Below are 17,699 nucleotides of genomic sequence, written 5' to 3'. Positions count from 1 at the left end.
ATGTAGATCATTGACGATATTCAGAACTTAGAACACGCAACTGATTGCAAATCTAGAATAATGAATTAATTTAATTGTAAGTCGACATATTTACTTATCGAAGACCACCTAAATCTAATACCTTTGGTAAAATATCCCAAAGCTCGCAGTTAAGACTGCTTTATTAACTGCTGCCTAGTGTTTTTGGGTACAAAGAAGGACTTATACTCCAATACTTAAGTAATAAATATACTTAGGTCATTTGACTACAGACCTACAATATTGACTAAAGTGAAAGCAGCATTTTACTGTCCGGCGGGGAGTCCATTCACGACTGTTAAGGCGCGTCGTCACGCGACTGGCGCGGCGTTAATAGCTTTAATTGCAGCTTACTCGATCATTTGACAGGCTACACTGGTGAAGCATTGACAACTCTGTCTAATTTGGAAACGTGCTACATGTGGGAACTATAATTCTAATTATTTGTCATGGCTTGCAAAATATGTACGTGCTTAGTGAAGTCAATTAGCAATTAATAGAATTTAAATGAGAAGACCCGTCGAATGTAGGTTTCTCCAGCACGGCACACAACTCCTTGAAAAATCTTTAGAGAATGCCTGTTTGGTATCATTTCAAACAAAAACTAAAAAAGCGATTGCGAAAACTAGGCACCTATTACGCACCGTTCACTAAATGTATTAAGCACGGCTAAAGCTTGCCACAAACAGCTCAATGCAGTGTGGCCTAAACCTTACACTAACTATTCATAACAAACTCTACTGAACAAGCAAGTTTCTTTTCAAAAAATAAATAAATTCAATATTTCATACACTAAAAAACCTAGCAGATTTTTTTGATGATTATTTGCTGGTTACAAAACCGAGTGGGATGACCTGGCGTGTGGCTAACGATCCGATAGCAAGTTAAATACTATTGCGCAAACATACCATTGCATGTAACAGATCACAGCACCCGATAGCACAGATACTACCACGCCATCCGTTCAGATCTCTGATTGTGGATGCTACTAATTTTATTACGCACTACTTTATTGTGGAGTGAAATTAGAAGTTAGCTAGAACAAAACTTCGAGGCGTTCGCTGTTATATTACTATTACATACCTACATCTATGTTATGCTCATATAAAAGCGAAATTTTACTGATTCTCTCATCACGAAAGTTCAGAAAATACAACTGCTAGAGTCTCAACTTTTGCATGGAGGTTCCTTTTTTAAACATAACGTACTTAAGATAACATGTTCTTTATCGTATGGTAAAGTCTACATAGTCTACTTTCTCTCTAGGAAAAAAAAGAAAATTACAAATAAGTACTAAAAAAAAAATACTAAAACACGTACGCCGCCTACGTTTTAAATACTTACTTAAAACATTCCAATTTTCGTTTTCTTCCCAGAGAGGAAGTAGACTATGCCTTTGTCTAAAATAATAGACCAAATAACCTCCTATTATATACACATTACCCTCACATTATCCCCACACATGCACACACATTTCACATTTTACATTTCTCAGATTTTCTTCGTCATACTTATTAAATGGAATACTGCGTACTGGCCGAGCAAACTGCACACAATATGGTTATCTGTATTAGACAATTACTTAGAAGTGGTAATTATACGTCGCGTATATTAAAGAATCATTCATCATAATTAAGATCATTGGATTTGTTAAGAAAAAGTAAATTATAAGTGCAAATGTTGAAGCGTATAGAGAATATAGGGTAGCGACTGCATTGGTAGAGCGGAGCGGATATGGCGATTAGCGATTAATATACTTATGAGAAAAATACTTGAGAAAGTTTCCTTTATCTGGAGCTTTTTATTATCTCGTTGGAGAATTCTTTCGTTCGGATACTTTTAAAATCATTAATAAGGAAAATAGTTGATTATTTTTCTTATACTGTCCTAAGTAAGTACTTTAAAAAAATAATAACCGTGGCTGACTCATTCATAAAGAAGATAATTTACACACACGTAATGCAAATCTAATTACGTAAGAATTATTAATTGACGGTTTTTACAGATAAAAAAACAAAATAACATTGATATTTAATAAATAATAACTCTATAATACATTCAAGTAAGTATCTGTTTAAATGGCTATTGGGCCAAACCCTCCACCAATCCGCAATAGAGCAGCGTGGTAGTTTTCCCCACACCCCCTCCTCCTGTGTGGGGAAGCCTATTCCCAGCAGCATTGGGACTTATATCAACTGTTTATGTTACTTACACGATAGCGGAGTGATGTCGCTGGTGCAGCGGAGCGGAGAGCGTGGCGGGCGGCAGAGCGGAAAGCGACGCTGGTTGTGGGGACCCACACCATCGTGCCTCGCGGACGTCTGACGAACCTGCCAAATATATGGCAACTTCTAAGAAAATAGAGTCGATTTTGCTGCAAAAGTCCTTAACCATGAAAACCCATGAAAATGTGTGTGTGGTACTTAAAACTTTGCGTTTGATCTTTAATTTAAATATTTATTAATTATAATACTGCTATGTTGACAACTGACTAGGACAGAAGGAAAAATATAACGCAATCAGCTCTTTATCTTCGCAAATATCTACCACATAAGCGCCTTTTTTAAAAAAATAACAATCTGATTTGATTTTCTTCAATCAAACAATCAATAATACTTTATTGCACAACAACATATACAAAGGACATAAACATACGAATAAAAAACATAAGCACAATAGGCGGCCTTAATGCTAAACAGCAATTTCTGCCAGGCAACCTTCAACAAAACCCTCGATTTCTTTTAATTAATTTCAATCTGGGCAAAAATATAGACCATATATTTTTTACCTGGATTCTATTGCGATATTTTGTCAATAAAATCTCATCCGAATGTGATTTTTCAAAAAGGCGCTTGTGGTGTAGCATGACATCTTCGCGGCAAGCGGTCATGCAGCGACGAACATACCCGACGACCAGCGAATACCTACGAGCGGCGCGGCGACGCCTATAAATACCGCAGCGCGCGCGCGCCTTCTCTCAGTTAGCTAGCGGCCTCCGTTGCGATAGCATAGCAGTCCTACGGATCGGTCGAAGGTTGACAAGTGCGATAGCTATAGGCAGTCCACTTGAAAACCTAAGTTGAGGCCAGGTTCGCGATAGCTATAGGCAGTCCGTCCTGTAACCTCCAGCTAGGGATGCTCATTTTCAGGAACACTTGCATGATTTGTCAATATTACTGTCTGCAATATAAACACTAACTGTCAATTGGCGTTTTATGAATCCACCTACCTTTACATTGGCGCCCAACGAGAAAAACCTACTAAAAAATACAACTACCCTCACAAGTCACAATATGAGTAGAAGTGTAGAAAAGGAACAAGAAAAAGAATTGAAGGTAGAAGAACATAATAACAATATCATTCAGTTGACACAAGAACAATTCATTATGTTGCTAAACAGAGTACCGACAACATCTGCTATGTCGAATAAAAATTTTACGCGTTGCTCCTCGCTATTTTATGGAGAACGCGACGACCATATTAAGGTGGAACAATTCATCGACGCTATTTGCATATTTAAAGACGTGGAGAAGATGACCGATGACGAAGCCTTAATCGGATTACCCATGCTCCTTAAAGGTGAGGCAACGAAATGGTGGCAAGGTGTTCGCTCGGATATCAAGACTTGGTCTGCGGCACTACAAGGGTTGAAGTCCGCCTTTGCTCCTAAACGACAACCTCATGACATCTACATAGAACTCTTTGCGACTACCCAAGGTAAAAATGAGACCATTGATGAGTTTTTGTGGATTAAAAGCGCAGTGCGTTCTTTCATATTTGGATGACTTGATAATACGGTCAAATACTTTTGAACAACATTTACAAGATCTCAAAGAAGTATTTGAGAAATTAAAACTATTTAAGCTACGAGCAAACAGAGAAAAATGCATATTTGGGTGCTCTAAAATAAAATATTTGGGTCATATAATAGTTCCCGAAGGTATTGAAACAGATGAAGAAAAAATCACAGCAATATTGAACAGACCTGAGCCTAAAAACTTGAAACAATTAATTTCATTTCTCCAAACTGCTTCATGGTATCGACGATTTATTGAAAATTTCGCTGACATAGCACTACCTCTGACCAACCTTACAAAGAAACAAACAAAATGGCAATGGGAAAACGAACAAAAAGAGGCATACCAAACACTGAGAAAAACCTTAACATCAGCTCCAATTCTGAAACAAGCGGATTTCAGTTTGCCTTTTAAAATTAAAACAGATGCAAGTAATTATGCGATCGGTGCAGCTTTACTGCAGGGGGAGGGCGACCAAGAGCATCCTATTGAATACGCAAGTCGCCTGTTATCTCCAGCTGAAAGGAATTATACAGTAACTGAGAAAGAAGCACTAGCAATCGTTTGGGCAATAACAAAATTTAGAGGTTATATCGAAGGGTCTAAATTCCTAACAATTACTGACCATCAACCACTGAAATGGTTACTCAACTTGAAATCACCAACTGGAAGATTAGCCAGATGGGCTCTGCAACTCCAGCCTTACAATTTAGAAATTAAATATTGTCCAGGGAAAACAAATGTTTTAGCAGATACTCTTTCAAGACCTCCGTGTGATGACAATGAACATAACGCAGATACATGTGACATTTGCACAGTACAAATCGACTTCCCAAAACAAAACGAACATAACATACGAAATGAACAATCTAAGGATGAAGAATTGCAAGTCATAATTAAAGCATTGGAAGATAAGATAGAATCAGAAAATTATATACAATGGTCTAAACGAGGATACCTTCTGCACAATAGAGTTTTGTATAGATTTACTCCAGATCAAGAGGATGACAATGCGAAACTCGTAGTACCGAAACAAGAAATACATAAATTATTGGAATCCTTTCACGATGCCAAAACAGCTGGTCATTTGGGGATAGAAGGAACAGTAAAACGTATAGAAAATAACTTTTACTGGAAAGGTCTACGAAGAGATGTTATGAAATATATAAAGTCATGCATAGAATGTCAAAGATATAAGCCATCAAACCAAAAACCATCAGGGTTGTTCCAATCGACTTCAAACAATCAAAGATTTGAAGTACTTTCAGTAGACTTATTTGGTCCGCTTCCGAGAGGATCGAAAGGTGAAAGATGGATACTTATAGTAGAAGATACTGCATCACGTTGGGTAGAACTTTTTTGCATTGACAGAAGCTACAGCACAACAGTGCGCCCTAACTTTACTAAACGAAGTGTTTTTACGTTACGGATTACCTCGTAGAATATCAAGTGATAATGGTACACAATTCGTATCAGCAGTAATGCAGCAACTGACATACAGTCTAGATATACAGCAATTTTTAAGTCCTAATTATCATCCAGAGCCTAACGTCGTTGAACGCAAAAACAGAGACTTGAAAAGCCAATTAGCTATAGCTGTTCAAAACAAACACAGTAATTGGCCAGAAGCATTACCCGCAATACGATTCTCAATGAATTCAGCTTTTAGTAAAAGCACTGGATTTTCAGCAGCATATCTAACTTTTGGAAGGGAGATGAGAACGCCATTTGAAATAACACATAATTTCAGTGAAGTTGTTCAATCTGAAAATTTCATTCCGGAAATAACTCCACATCTACGACGCCTGGCGAAAGACTTGATTATCGCTAAGGAAAATGTAGAATTTATGCAAGATATTAATAGAGCTAAAGCAAATCAAAACCGCCGTCCAGATCCAGGCTATTCTAACGGAGACTTGGTACTAATAGAAACACATCCAGTCAGCCGTCAAGAACAACAATTTACAGCCAAATTTGCACCTCGTCGCGATGGCCCTTACATTATAACAGGCAAAATAGGAAGTACGATATACGAAGTTGCCAACAGGGATGATCCAAAGCAAGTTGTCGGAAGATACCATACGTCTGCAATTACCAAATTCATGGAAAGAGGCCCTGTAACGGCGACACCTGTATTACCGATTAGACGACGAGGTCGCCCTAAAAGGATTCCAGATTTGGGTCCTGGTACTCATTCGGGACGTTCATGAGCACCAGAGGGGGAGACTGTAGCATGACATCTTCGCGGCAAGCGGTCATGCAGCGACGAACATACCCGACGACCAGCGAATACCTACGAGCGGCGCGGCGACGCCTATAAATACCGCAGCGCGCGCGCGCCTTCTCTCTTTTGGATTGCTCTGTCCACTCGTCCGTGTTCGGGAGCCACAAATCTTCGTCTACCCACACACTGACGCCGTTGACGAAACAGAAGCAGGGGGGGGTATTTTTATCTTAAAATACCCTCCAGGATTCCGCGGCTCCAATCGGCATCACCGTTGTCGCACCTACCACCCCCGGCCTCCCACCAGCGGGTCTCACCGGGGAGGGTGTGATAACGCGTGCTCTGCCAGGCGGACCGCCAGGCTCCGCACCAGTGGACAGCCACACAGCCACACTTCGCATCCATAACCAAACGGGGAGAGCAGGGCAAGAATGGCTCCCCCAACCACCGCCGGAGTGACGAAGCGCAGGGCGCGCACCTTCTTGCCCTCGCGCGTCGTCACCACACCAGCAGCCCCCAACCTACCGCCGCCTCCGCCGCGCCTCACCGGCCTAGGCACGCGAATGTCCCCCTTCCCGCTGCTGCCGGGAGCAGGAATTACTGCAAGGAGGACCACTACGCCGCCTGAACACCAGCGACACCCATCCCAGCCTGTGGTGAGGACCATGCCGCCCGTCGCACTCTCCATGCCCTCACTGGACATGGAGACAACGCCGCCACGCTCGTACGCAAGTACAAACCCATTCTCGCCACTGTGCGAGTTGGAGAAGACGCCGCCGCGCTCATACGCCGCCGTCTTGAACACGAACCCAGACTCGCCGCCGCACGCGCCTCCACGTCCGTCCCTCCGGACGACGCCCACGCCGTCGCCGAAGCCCGTCCGCCTTCAGCCGCCGCTCGCCCCAGCGAGCAAGAAGATTCCGCCCATCGTGGTGGACCAGCTGCCTGACTGGCCGCACCACTTCCGCAAGCTGCGGGAGGTGCTCGGCCACGTCCCCAACGCGCGCCCGTACGGGAAGGGTGTGCGCTTCATGGCGAAGACCAACGAAGAGTTCCGGCTTTACCAGCGCTACCTTGCCGGCCTGGAAAAAGCGACGGGACTCTCCTGGTTCGCCTACGCCCCCCCGGCGGAACGCGCCTTGAAGCTGGCCATCAAGGGCCTGCCCATGGAGACCAACACCGCCGAACTGGAGGAGGAGCTGCGTAACCGCGGCTTCGACCCCCAGTACATCCGTCCCATCCAGGGCAGGGTGGGCGGAATCTTCTTTGTGGAGATACGACGGACACTGGGCTTCCAGTCCATTTACGCCACCACCGAGCTCCTCTGCATGCCCGGTGTGAAGGTTGAAGCATGGAGGGGACGCAAAGGAGCCCCCCAATGTCACCGCTGCCAGCAGTTTCGGCACAGCAGCCACAACTGCCACCGACCGGCGGCCTGCGTTCGCTGTGGCGAGAGCCACGCAGCGAAGGACTGCACGCGACCCCGGGAGGTACCGGCGACGTGCTGCAACTGCGGGGGAGCCCACCCTGCAAACAGCCCTTCTTGCCCTATCAAGTCGCGCGAGCTGCGCAACACGAGGGCAGGCACCGCGCCCTTGACCGGCGCAAGAAGAGCTGTCCCAGCAACCTCCACCGTGGACCCAACCAGCGAGCCGACAGCGAGGAGCTCGCTCATGGCCGCGGCGAACGGCCCAAACGGACCCAAGCCGCAGAGGAAGAGGCGCGCCCATAAAAGGGCAACTCCCGCCCCCACCGCTACCACCACCGCCGAGCAAATCGCCGTGGAACCCGTCCCGCCGCAGCCCTCTACATCAGAGACAGCAGCCGCCGCCCCTCCAAAGGGGAAGAAGGCGAGGCCCCGAGCGGAGGCACACGCAGACACCGCCAACGAGAAGTTGGAAGTGTTGGAGCAATCTATCCAGTTGCTCCACGACATCCTGGCGGCCATCCGCACAAGGACTGACCCAGTGCCCATCATCGTGGGAGGCCTGGCATCCCTGCTGGGCCAACTCACCGGTGGGCACTGACTACAAACACCGGACTGGACCGGGGCTGCCCACATCCACTACTCCTCGTCGAGTAGTTAGGATCGTGGCCACCCCCCGGGGGATGAGTTGACGCTTCCAGTGGCAGTGGAAGCAGTCCTCTCCCCCCCTCCAGCCGACTCGACACCAGCTGCCCCGGCGACGGAGCAGCTCACCGGACTCGACACCACCGCCAGCTGACGGGCGCTCACTGGGCCTCCCCCAATGGGGAACCACCCGGTGGGCTCGACCTCGCTGGCGGCACCACGGAAGGATAACATCGTGGCTCACGGAGGGGCGTTATCGCCCGCCGTGTCCCAAACCCCGTGACACGCCCGTTTTTGCGGGCGGCGAGCGCAGCCACATCAAGGGGGCTCAGCCCCGAGGATGTCTCCCCGCCGCGGGCTTCGCCCGCGACGAGAAGAAACCCGACGCCGCCTTCTCTCAGTTAGCTAGCGGCCTCCGTTGCGATAGCATAGCAGTCCTACGGATCGGTCGAAGGTTGACAAGTGCGATAGCTATAGGCAGTCCACTTGAAAACCTAAGTTGAGGCCAGGTTCGCGATAGCTATAGGCAGTCCGTCCTGTAACCTCCAGCTAGGGATGCTCATTTTCAGGAACACTTGCATGATTTGTCAATATTACTGTCTGCAATATAAACACTAACTGTCAATTGGCGTTTTATGAATCCACCTACCTTTACAGTGGTATATTATGGCGATGATATGTCGCAAAAACCGACACAGGGATTGTCTCTTTTCTTAAAGGAAATTGGTCCTTTATGAGCTGATCCTGTCAAGATACTGTAAGGACTTCGCGTCAAAACTGGTTCCAAGTTGTCTTCTGTTTAACTGGCTAACCACCCCTTTAGGCGTTAGTTTATGTATGTATGTGATACTCACTGCCGTAGAGCGTCATATGGCTGGGCGGCCGACTGGCGAGCACTGGGGTCGAGCCATACCGCTCTCCTCCCGCGGACAGTCGCCCACCTAGCGGCTTGAACGCTATCGGACGGATTACTGTTTTGCCCTGAAACGATGAAATACATGTTATTAATTATGAGTATACAAAAACTCGTGAGGAGCTCGGTGGCGCAGCGGCAAACACGCTCGGTCTGCGATTGTTGAAGTTTAGCAACTTTCGCAAAGGCCGGTCATAGGATGGGTGACCACAAAAAAAAAAGTTTTCATCTCGAGCTCCACCGTGCTTCGGAAGGCACGTTAAGCCCTTGGTCCCGGCTGCATTAGCAGTCGTTAATAACCATCAATCCGCACTGGGCCCGCGTGGTGGTTTAAGGCCCGATCTCCCTACCCATTCATAGGGAACGCCCGTGCCCCAGCAGTGGGGCAACGTTAATGGGCTGATGATGATGATGATAGAAAAACTCGTAATTATAAATGATTACAATGGCTCCGATTCCTCCGATTTTATATTAAATTATCTGTCATTTTCTTATCCGTCCAAAAGGAAAAGGACGGATGATTGACAATTGTCAATTTTAAAATTAATGAGTAAATGAATGAATAACCGGGTTAAAAAAATAGGCATCTCGCAGATATGCAATCCGTTGGACGTGCAGTCAACTAAATTCTGTCGGGTTATTGGCCAACGTAAAAATTCAAAAGTGTTGTTTTTCTCCCTAAAATTGACGTGTGTTTCATAAATTTTATGCCTGTCAAATACCCGTCCCCTTCCTTTTCGGGGATAAGAAAATGAAAGGTATAACTTAACATAAAATTAGACGGTTTGTACTGGAATCAGTACCATTAATAGTCTAGTAATTCAACAATTTTAGCTTGCACAGTCGGAAAATCTAATAAAAGTAGTTGATGAGCTCGGTCATTGATCTCACAACCCACTCGAGAGAAGATCGGGATAAACACATAATAATATATTTTGTACAAAAATGTCGTAATCAATTTATAAATAATAACAGTTCTAAAAAATAACAGGTCCGATACTTAGTTCATCGCTATTATGACGTTACTATGTCCGCAGTCTCAAGCAATTTAAACATTCACCTAGCGTATCTAATCACACACACATCCAGAACAAGAAATGTGTGGTCAATCTTTTACTTAGCGTTTGTTGAAAAAAATATTGTGTGTTATTTAACTTTTTCTTGTAGAACTAAAAACTGAACTGAACTGAATACTGGGATCTAATTATCATTATTATTTAATTAAATATAATTGTCATTTTATAAAGGAAACGATAACTAGTCAGTTACAAGAGCTTTTTCCATTGTCTATCAACTACTCATTTTTTTTTTTTGACGTGACTTATTGTAGATTTGCCGCAGATGGCATTAACTACTTGGCCGGACAAATGGGGAGCGCTGAAGGCTCTCACCCGGTACAACGTTTAAGACAACGGGCCTGAGGGTGCCCAGTTGGGCGCGAACCTTGGCTCAGGGCGTCGTCTGAGAGGAAAAATATTTGAAAGAATTAATCGACCCTAGTGGGTCGATAGCGATAAGCGCTGAATGAGGGAAATCGTCGACCACGCCGGCGGGGTCGGTATCGGGGACCTGAAGTGTTTGGTGTCGCGAGCTGATTGGCTGCCTCTATGGCATCAACTACTCATAACATAACACTAACTCACAATTATATCACGATTGGGGTAGTCGTAGAGGTACATCCATCGCAAGATGAACTAAGTACCCCCGCGTCACCGAGCTAATCAACCAACTCAACAAATCAACTCTCAACTTTTAAACAATGGAAAACGGTACTAGTTTTAATGCACTTTGTAAGCACAGACTTAGGTGATCGTCTGCATTTGTAAAGAAGTTCAATAACACACAACTCATAAGTCCTTATACAGAGTGTTAGTAACATCGTAACGAATACTTAGGGGGATGATTCAGACCATGATGATTCTGAGTAAATATCAAGTTTCTTTTATATTCTTGATATTAACTCACAATAATTAGCTGAATCATCCCGCTCAGTATTTGTTACAATGTCACTTACACTACACCCCGTACAAGTACATACAAGTACGTATGGGTGTTAGTGACACCATAACGAATACTGAAGGGGATGATTCAGACCATGATTCTGAATCGATATCAAATGTCGAAAAAGTCATGAAAAATTTTATATTTTATAAAATTATTTTCAGTTAAAATATACTTTTGCAACGGAAACGATTTACGATGTCACTAACACCCTGTATTTATAATAGTTAACAAGATAAATGAGTTAAGGTTACTCTAACAATAACATTTGAATGGTTAAACGAAATTTTTCCCCACATTAGTCACCGTTGCCTCCTAATGGTGGTCTAATGTAGCTATCTGGCTGTGTGTGCACGGAATCGGCATTTTGTGCGCAACGCACAAATGTCACGACTTGGGAAAGGTTACAGTTTTATGTTTACGACATGACATGGCCGTGCAGACGGCGTTCTTATCATGCAGCACTGATGAATAATATAATGCCTCATAAAAATACTTAGAACAGTTTAACGGCGCCTTATTATGAAAACTACTAAGCGCCCCTTTGAAAAATCACATTTGTAAAACTGCACAATAGACAAGCTACTTTTAACCTAGGTAAAAAATGTGGTCTCAACTTTTACTCAAAGAAGAAAGAAAGAAAGACTAATTCAAAGAAATCGAGGTTTTGTTGAAGAAAATAACATAAGAATTGAAAACCTAACTAAACATGTCCCAATAATTGTGGTAGTCAAAGGTACATCCATCGCAAGACGCGGCTAACTAAGTACCTCACCTCACTGAGCTTTCTGTTAGATCGACGTGATAGGTGGAGAGCGTGGAGAGCTTTATCGCCGTCTATAATGGTCGAGTCAACACATACGTACGTCTATACGCCTAAAACCTCAACCGTTGCTATCGTTACATCATTTGGGCCTGGGCCTTTGGCAGCTCAATAATAACGCTGACACCAAGGTTCCTGAGTTTGGTTATCCACCTGACAACCCATACGACAGAGGAAACAGCATGCTGTCTAAGTAAGTTGTACAGATCAAACGGAATAGGTAGGTTCTCTCACGCCGCAGACGCAGACTGATAAAAAACAAATGCCTCACAGGCAGTGACGTCGAACACTGTCTCGGAGATAAAAACGCATGTCGCGGTACACGCGATGATAAACTTGCCTCCACTGATGTGTCAACAGGTTGTCCGACATGCTAACATGTTATGTCGCTTAGTGGACACTGGTTAGCGGTTAGACTTGGGGCAATATGTTCGTTCCTTATCAATCTTATCAATTTTTTGAGGAAAAATCAATTTGGGTAACTTAACTATTAGTAAAACGTATGGACTGTTTAAATTCAATTTGGGTATTCTTCTTTATGTTTTCCTAAATTATCAATTGGTAACATCATAAAATATATTTTCGACAAAACTCGGACATGCGACAGAAAGCCGTCACGAAATCAGAAATCATTTATTCGCTTAATAACTTATTGAAACTGTATTTTTGTTGATGAATGTTGGTAAAGAGACTGTTTTGTATGTCCCACACAGGTTGTAACAAGTTTCTTGCGTTACGTAGTGAAGTAAGTACAAGACAACTTAGAAGACAATACGCGAGCGTACTGTACCAACTTCCTTGTCATGCCTATATTTATAAAAAAAAATGTTATAACATGTGTGTCATAATTTTTGACAAATTACCAAAAAAATTAAAGCAATTATACGAGTATATAAAAGAATTTAAGCATGAATTAACTAAATGTTTATTACATAATATGTGTTTTTATAGTGTCAATGAATTCTTTAACTTTAGAATATTTGCATTCTTGCAGGTAGAATAGAATAGAATATGTTTATTTAAAAACTTAAACATCTAATACGTTACTGGCGGACCCCGCACTAGAGAAACCCTGTATCGAGGAGGTCCTGAATATTTGTTATTAGCAAACTCTTTTAATACACCGGCGAGCTAGCCTTTCATAGTAGTAAAATGCACTGTTTTATTTAGAATAAGATGACTTTGTGTTCTTACAAATAAATGATTGATTATGATTTTTACTTTACTTACTAATGTAATAAACTACTTCAATGAGATATTGCTTACAAGAGGAAAGTCCGTGTTTTGCGGTCACATGTGAGCAGGTAGGTACGGTGAAAGATGAGAATGTATAGAACCTTTATAGGACCGCGAGCTGGGTGGCTCATAGATGATTTATTGTACGGAACCACGGCCTCTATTAGATGCTATTACCAACCTGTTGCTGTGAAATGATACGACACGACTCTAGCTTGTGAGACATTCGTACGGAATAGCTATATTGAGGAAAGTATGTAATGTGAAGGAGATAGAATTGATTAATGACGATATACCAGTACTGGGGGGTTAAAAAGGCCACTTCCAAGGAATTCACCTAAAAAGCAATATTGCAATTTGACATTTACGCATATAGGTAACCTAAGTGCGCAATGTCAATACATATCAACGAGCTTTTTAGGTGAATTTGGCCTTTTTGACCCCCCTGATGAAGATCAGAGGGTAAAAGTTTCGCATCGTACGCGACGCCAGAATTTTCGGTTTTATATGGAATTATAATCACTATCGCAGAACACAGGTAGAGGTTTGTTTTGTTAATTTGAAAATATTAAAAGCCGGTTGTGCAGCTCATGTCATTAAAACATTATATATTTAGTTAATTATTTACCATAACGAAGCTAACCTACATTACCTATGTTATTTTTCTTATCTGTTTACGCATTTAATCATATTTCAACATATAAACTTCTAAGTCCCAGTAGTAGACACACCAGACAGGCACTTTAAAGAGAAGAAATGCGTAATATAAAAGCTCGAAAGCCCTGGCAGTAATAACATACGTCTTGACATGTAAGCGTCCATTCAACTTCATTATCCTATCAAAGCAATCCTTGAGACCCCGCCCACGACTAATCGTTCCAAAAATCTAAATTTGCATGTCACTGAGTGTATCTGTAACAAACAACTGATTTGCGAAACCCGCGGCGGTCTCCCACGCTCCACCAAGACCACGTGTATCGTCCGATTAAACCGGCCTTTTGTCTCTGTCTAACAATGTAGAGATAGAAAGAGATGCGGTTGGCGTGATTCAAAATCGCCCCCGGCGAGTCCCAGGCTCGGACCCCGAAACCTCGGTGTAAGAATTTGTTCACAGCAGGAGTGCCAGTTTTCGGTCATTTCTGACCGTCTTTGCTCATTTTTGCTTAATTATTTCCTCTTGCACGCCACTCGGCATAGCCCGAGGTGTTATGCGTTCCAGCGAATGGTACGAATTCATCACGAAACTGCACTCTTAACGGATATTCGGGATATGCAATTTGAGCGGTCATGCGATCATCTGCTAAATTTTGTCTTCAAAATTACAGATTTTAAAGCGCGGTATTAATTTAAATAAAGATAGAGTTTAGTCATTCCTTAAAACTTGTTTAAAACGATGCATTATTGTGTGTAAAATGATTATGGCGTCTACTAGGTTATTTACATGCCAACTTGAGACGTGTGACAAAATCATGAAAAACAAATGACATTGCTCAAAGTGTAACCGGTCCGCGGAAGTTCGTGTTGCTCTATGAAATGTACTGAAGATGGACGAATGAATTGACGAGTTTTAATGAGTTTAAACCCCATTATGCAATCAGAATCACTGACGCGGTATATGCCTTGTACTACTTTCAAATTGATCGATTGACATTAAGTTTCTGGGTTCTTTTTACATTGAGGAAAGCCAACCTTTTGCCAAAAGACTAAACAAACCCCAACTCAAAAGGTACAACAGGAACAGTGAACCGGGAATATTTCCACTTTGGGAACGTTCTCGGCAGTAAAAAGGCGCACAACTTATGTAAAAAGCTTTATTCCTAACTTTTAGGCACATAGGATCAGAGTACAAGAACGAACAATATGAAAAACAAAAGCAGCCAATGTCCTTACTATTAAAGAGATTTTACAACTGGAACATTCCTAATTTGGGAATATTCTCGTGAATGGCACATCACTGAACGGGAACCACAGTACATAAATAACAGCTAACATCATCGTCGAAGGCAGAACAGTTAGGTACATGTTGCAAATGCACTCGCATCGAAAGGACACGAGTGCGGCGTTTGATTGTGGCACACGCTCGTAAATTGGGTGATAACAATCGACATGAGATGCTGTACAACGTACAACCTACACAGCCGAGCATCCTTCCCATAGATTAGTTGGAAAGCCTTTACAGAACCGTCTGTGTCTGCATTACCCGGCCTTACCGTCTTATTTTGGTCTTACGCGCGTCGTATTAGGACGCATACGGAGTTATAGTACACCTATAGTTATACATTCATCATTTCTCTAGAATTATCCCTTTTTCACAGGGTCCGTTTACCTAACAAGATTTGACAGGTCCGGTTTTTAATAGAAGCGCCTGCGTGTCTGACCTTCCAACCAGCAAAGGGAAAACCAGCCAAATACAAATTAGGTGACATACCTCCGAAAAATGCATCTCACGATGTTTTCCTTCACCGCTTAGCAAGTGACCTATTCGGGAGTCTCACATCCCTGATTTTAACCCTGTAAGAACCCGGTGTTATGTGTTTTAATTATCACCTATGGTTACTTGGCGTGCTTGAGGGAACGGTAAGTACTTCTCTTTGTTTTTAAAGTAAAGCTGTATTTATATCATAACCGACACTTCCTTGTCAAGCCTATCAACAAAACTATTTTCGTTGCGTCATAGTTTAATAATAAACTGAATACCTAATAACGGAAATAAATAGTCACATAGACCATACACAAAAAAAAAAAATAGATTTGATAACTCCCTTTTATTCGAATGATATTATCATTTTCTGCAAATCAAAAAATAATTGGACTAGAAAACTAATTTAAAAATATAACTTTTCAATGGGTACCTACTAAATTCTTTGCTCCACTGGGCATCAAATAAAAAGAAAAACATTGGACAATAACAAAGTTTCAGTTTAATTTTAAAGAAAAGATTCAAAAGGAAATAGAGATAAAATCGCTTATAAATTGAGGGCAGAAATCACTAGGTAATAACTGTTAGGGGATGTTTAAAAAGCCGGTTTTATTTTTATCGAGGACCATAATGGCACGTGCTGAGCAGATGTGAGGTATGCATGCATTGCTATGCATCTGCCGATTCGTCATAGCCTGCAAATAGTGAGACGATTAATTGTGGACAGGGATGTAGCTAGGGGTTATTTTGACAGCTGAACCCGCACAAACATTCGATATTAGAAAAATAAAGCAATAAAGAATATGGAAATCAGTAAGCCGAAAAGTGTTCCTTGATATCTACGAGATCGGGTTAACAGAAGAAAACATTGCATTGCTAACATTAGTTGTTATGGGTAAAACTGGGTAAAAAGATACCTATCTGACTTTTTATAAAAACTAAACTGAATGATTGAGCATAATGCATCGTCGTCATATATTTCCTAATTATAATATTTAGAGAGGTTTAAATTTTTAGAGATCGCTCTTAGCGATAAGGCCGCCTTTGCCCACCTTAGAATAAGTTAATCCTGTAAATGTTTTGTAAATTTGTGTGCAGTAAAGTGTTTTATTATTATTAATATTTATTTCAATGTCATTTCGTGGTTTCCCGGATTTCTGCTCTGTTGGTGCTGCGAGGAATGGGTGTTTAAACTATACACTTCCACCTATACACCAACTTCAAAAATTATGGCATTGTTCGTATCATCCCCGTAAGCGTATTCTGACGGCGGACCTGATAATACAGCACAAGGGATGTTTTTTGTTCAACTTTGCGTTACAGTGACAAAAGGTCGAAAGGAAAAGGGCGCAACTAGGATATTTTATGTTGTCACAAAAAAGTATTAATACAGTTACTAAATTGGCACAACGCGGGTCATAATAAGGGTATAAAGTGAAACAAAATATCTTTTGCTACCTAACGGAGAAGGTAGGTGTATAGGAAATGGTGTTATGAAAATACAGGTATGTTTCAGAAATTTATAAAGTGGTGTTTACCTGAAGGGCACAGCTAGATGTTATAGACCGGTGAGCATGAGACAAAGAAAACTCCCTTGAATTTGTACAATGTATATTTTTAAATCTACAAATTTCATTAACCATAGGTAGGTCAAAAACCCTATGGAGGGAGACAGGTCGCGCTTTGGTCCGTCAGGTTAATTGTCACTCCGTTACAACCATGGGATATCACTCTGTTTAAAACACTGTCCGTACACCTGTAGGCACCTCACTTACTCGAGGACCTCCGACTATCAGGCCTACCTGAGGCGTTCCGGAATACCGTACAGGTGATGAGTTGAGGCCGGCTCAGGCCAGGGCGTGCTGGACGATGGCGGCGCAGCGGGCCAACTGTTACGCAGCTGGCGGGCTGCACGTCCACCGGTCAACCTCGCAGACCTTCACCGGGCCTTATCCGGTGTGTTGACAAAAGGAGAGGCGCGGCACTTCCACATGCGCGCCGCACAAAGGAAAGCTTCGACGTGCAAACAACCAAGGCAAGCTCCGCCGAAATGAAGCTTGAAATAACTTGCAAACGCAGAAGAAAACAGTAGCAATCTTCATTCACAAAATTTGTTGAAATAGTCTGATCCAATCATAAACTTCTTCTTAGATTAAAACTTGCAAAAACGTTAAAACTTTAAAACGTTAAAACTTAA

The 17,699-nt window shown here is 42.6% G+C and overlaps 1 protein-coding gene across 2 annotated transcripts in view; it reads right to left on the bottom strand.

Annotated features, from left to right (window-relative positions):
- The window catches only part of LOC126371481 (leucine zipper putative tumor suppressor 2 homolog), a 120,603-nt gene that overhangs the window by 10,750 nt on the left and 92,154 nt on the right, over positions 1-17,699 (bottom strand). For both annotated transcript variants that reach the window (XM_050016792.1, XM_050016793.1), the window contains 2 exons: positions 8,965-9,091; positions 2,231-2,348 (listed from right to left, as the gene is read on the bottom strand). In XM_050016792.1, coding sequence (XP_049872749.1) covers positions 2,231-2,348; positions 8,965-9,091 — 245 coding nt within the window. The remainder of the gene's footprint in view (positions 1-2,230; positions 2,349-8,964; positions 9,092-17,699) is intronic.

Source organism: Pectinophora gossypiella, chromosome 12 (assembly GCF_024362695.1).
Source record: "Pectinophora gossypiella chromosome 12, ilPecGoss1.1, whole genome shotgun sequence".
Classification (NCBI taxonomy): Eukaryota; Metazoa; Arthropoda; class Insecta; order Lepidoptera; family Gelechiidae; genus Pectinophora; species Pectinophora gossypiella.
The sequence above is the reverse complement of the archived record's forward strand: the minus strand, read 5'-3'. Positions and strand labels throughout refer to the sequence as shown.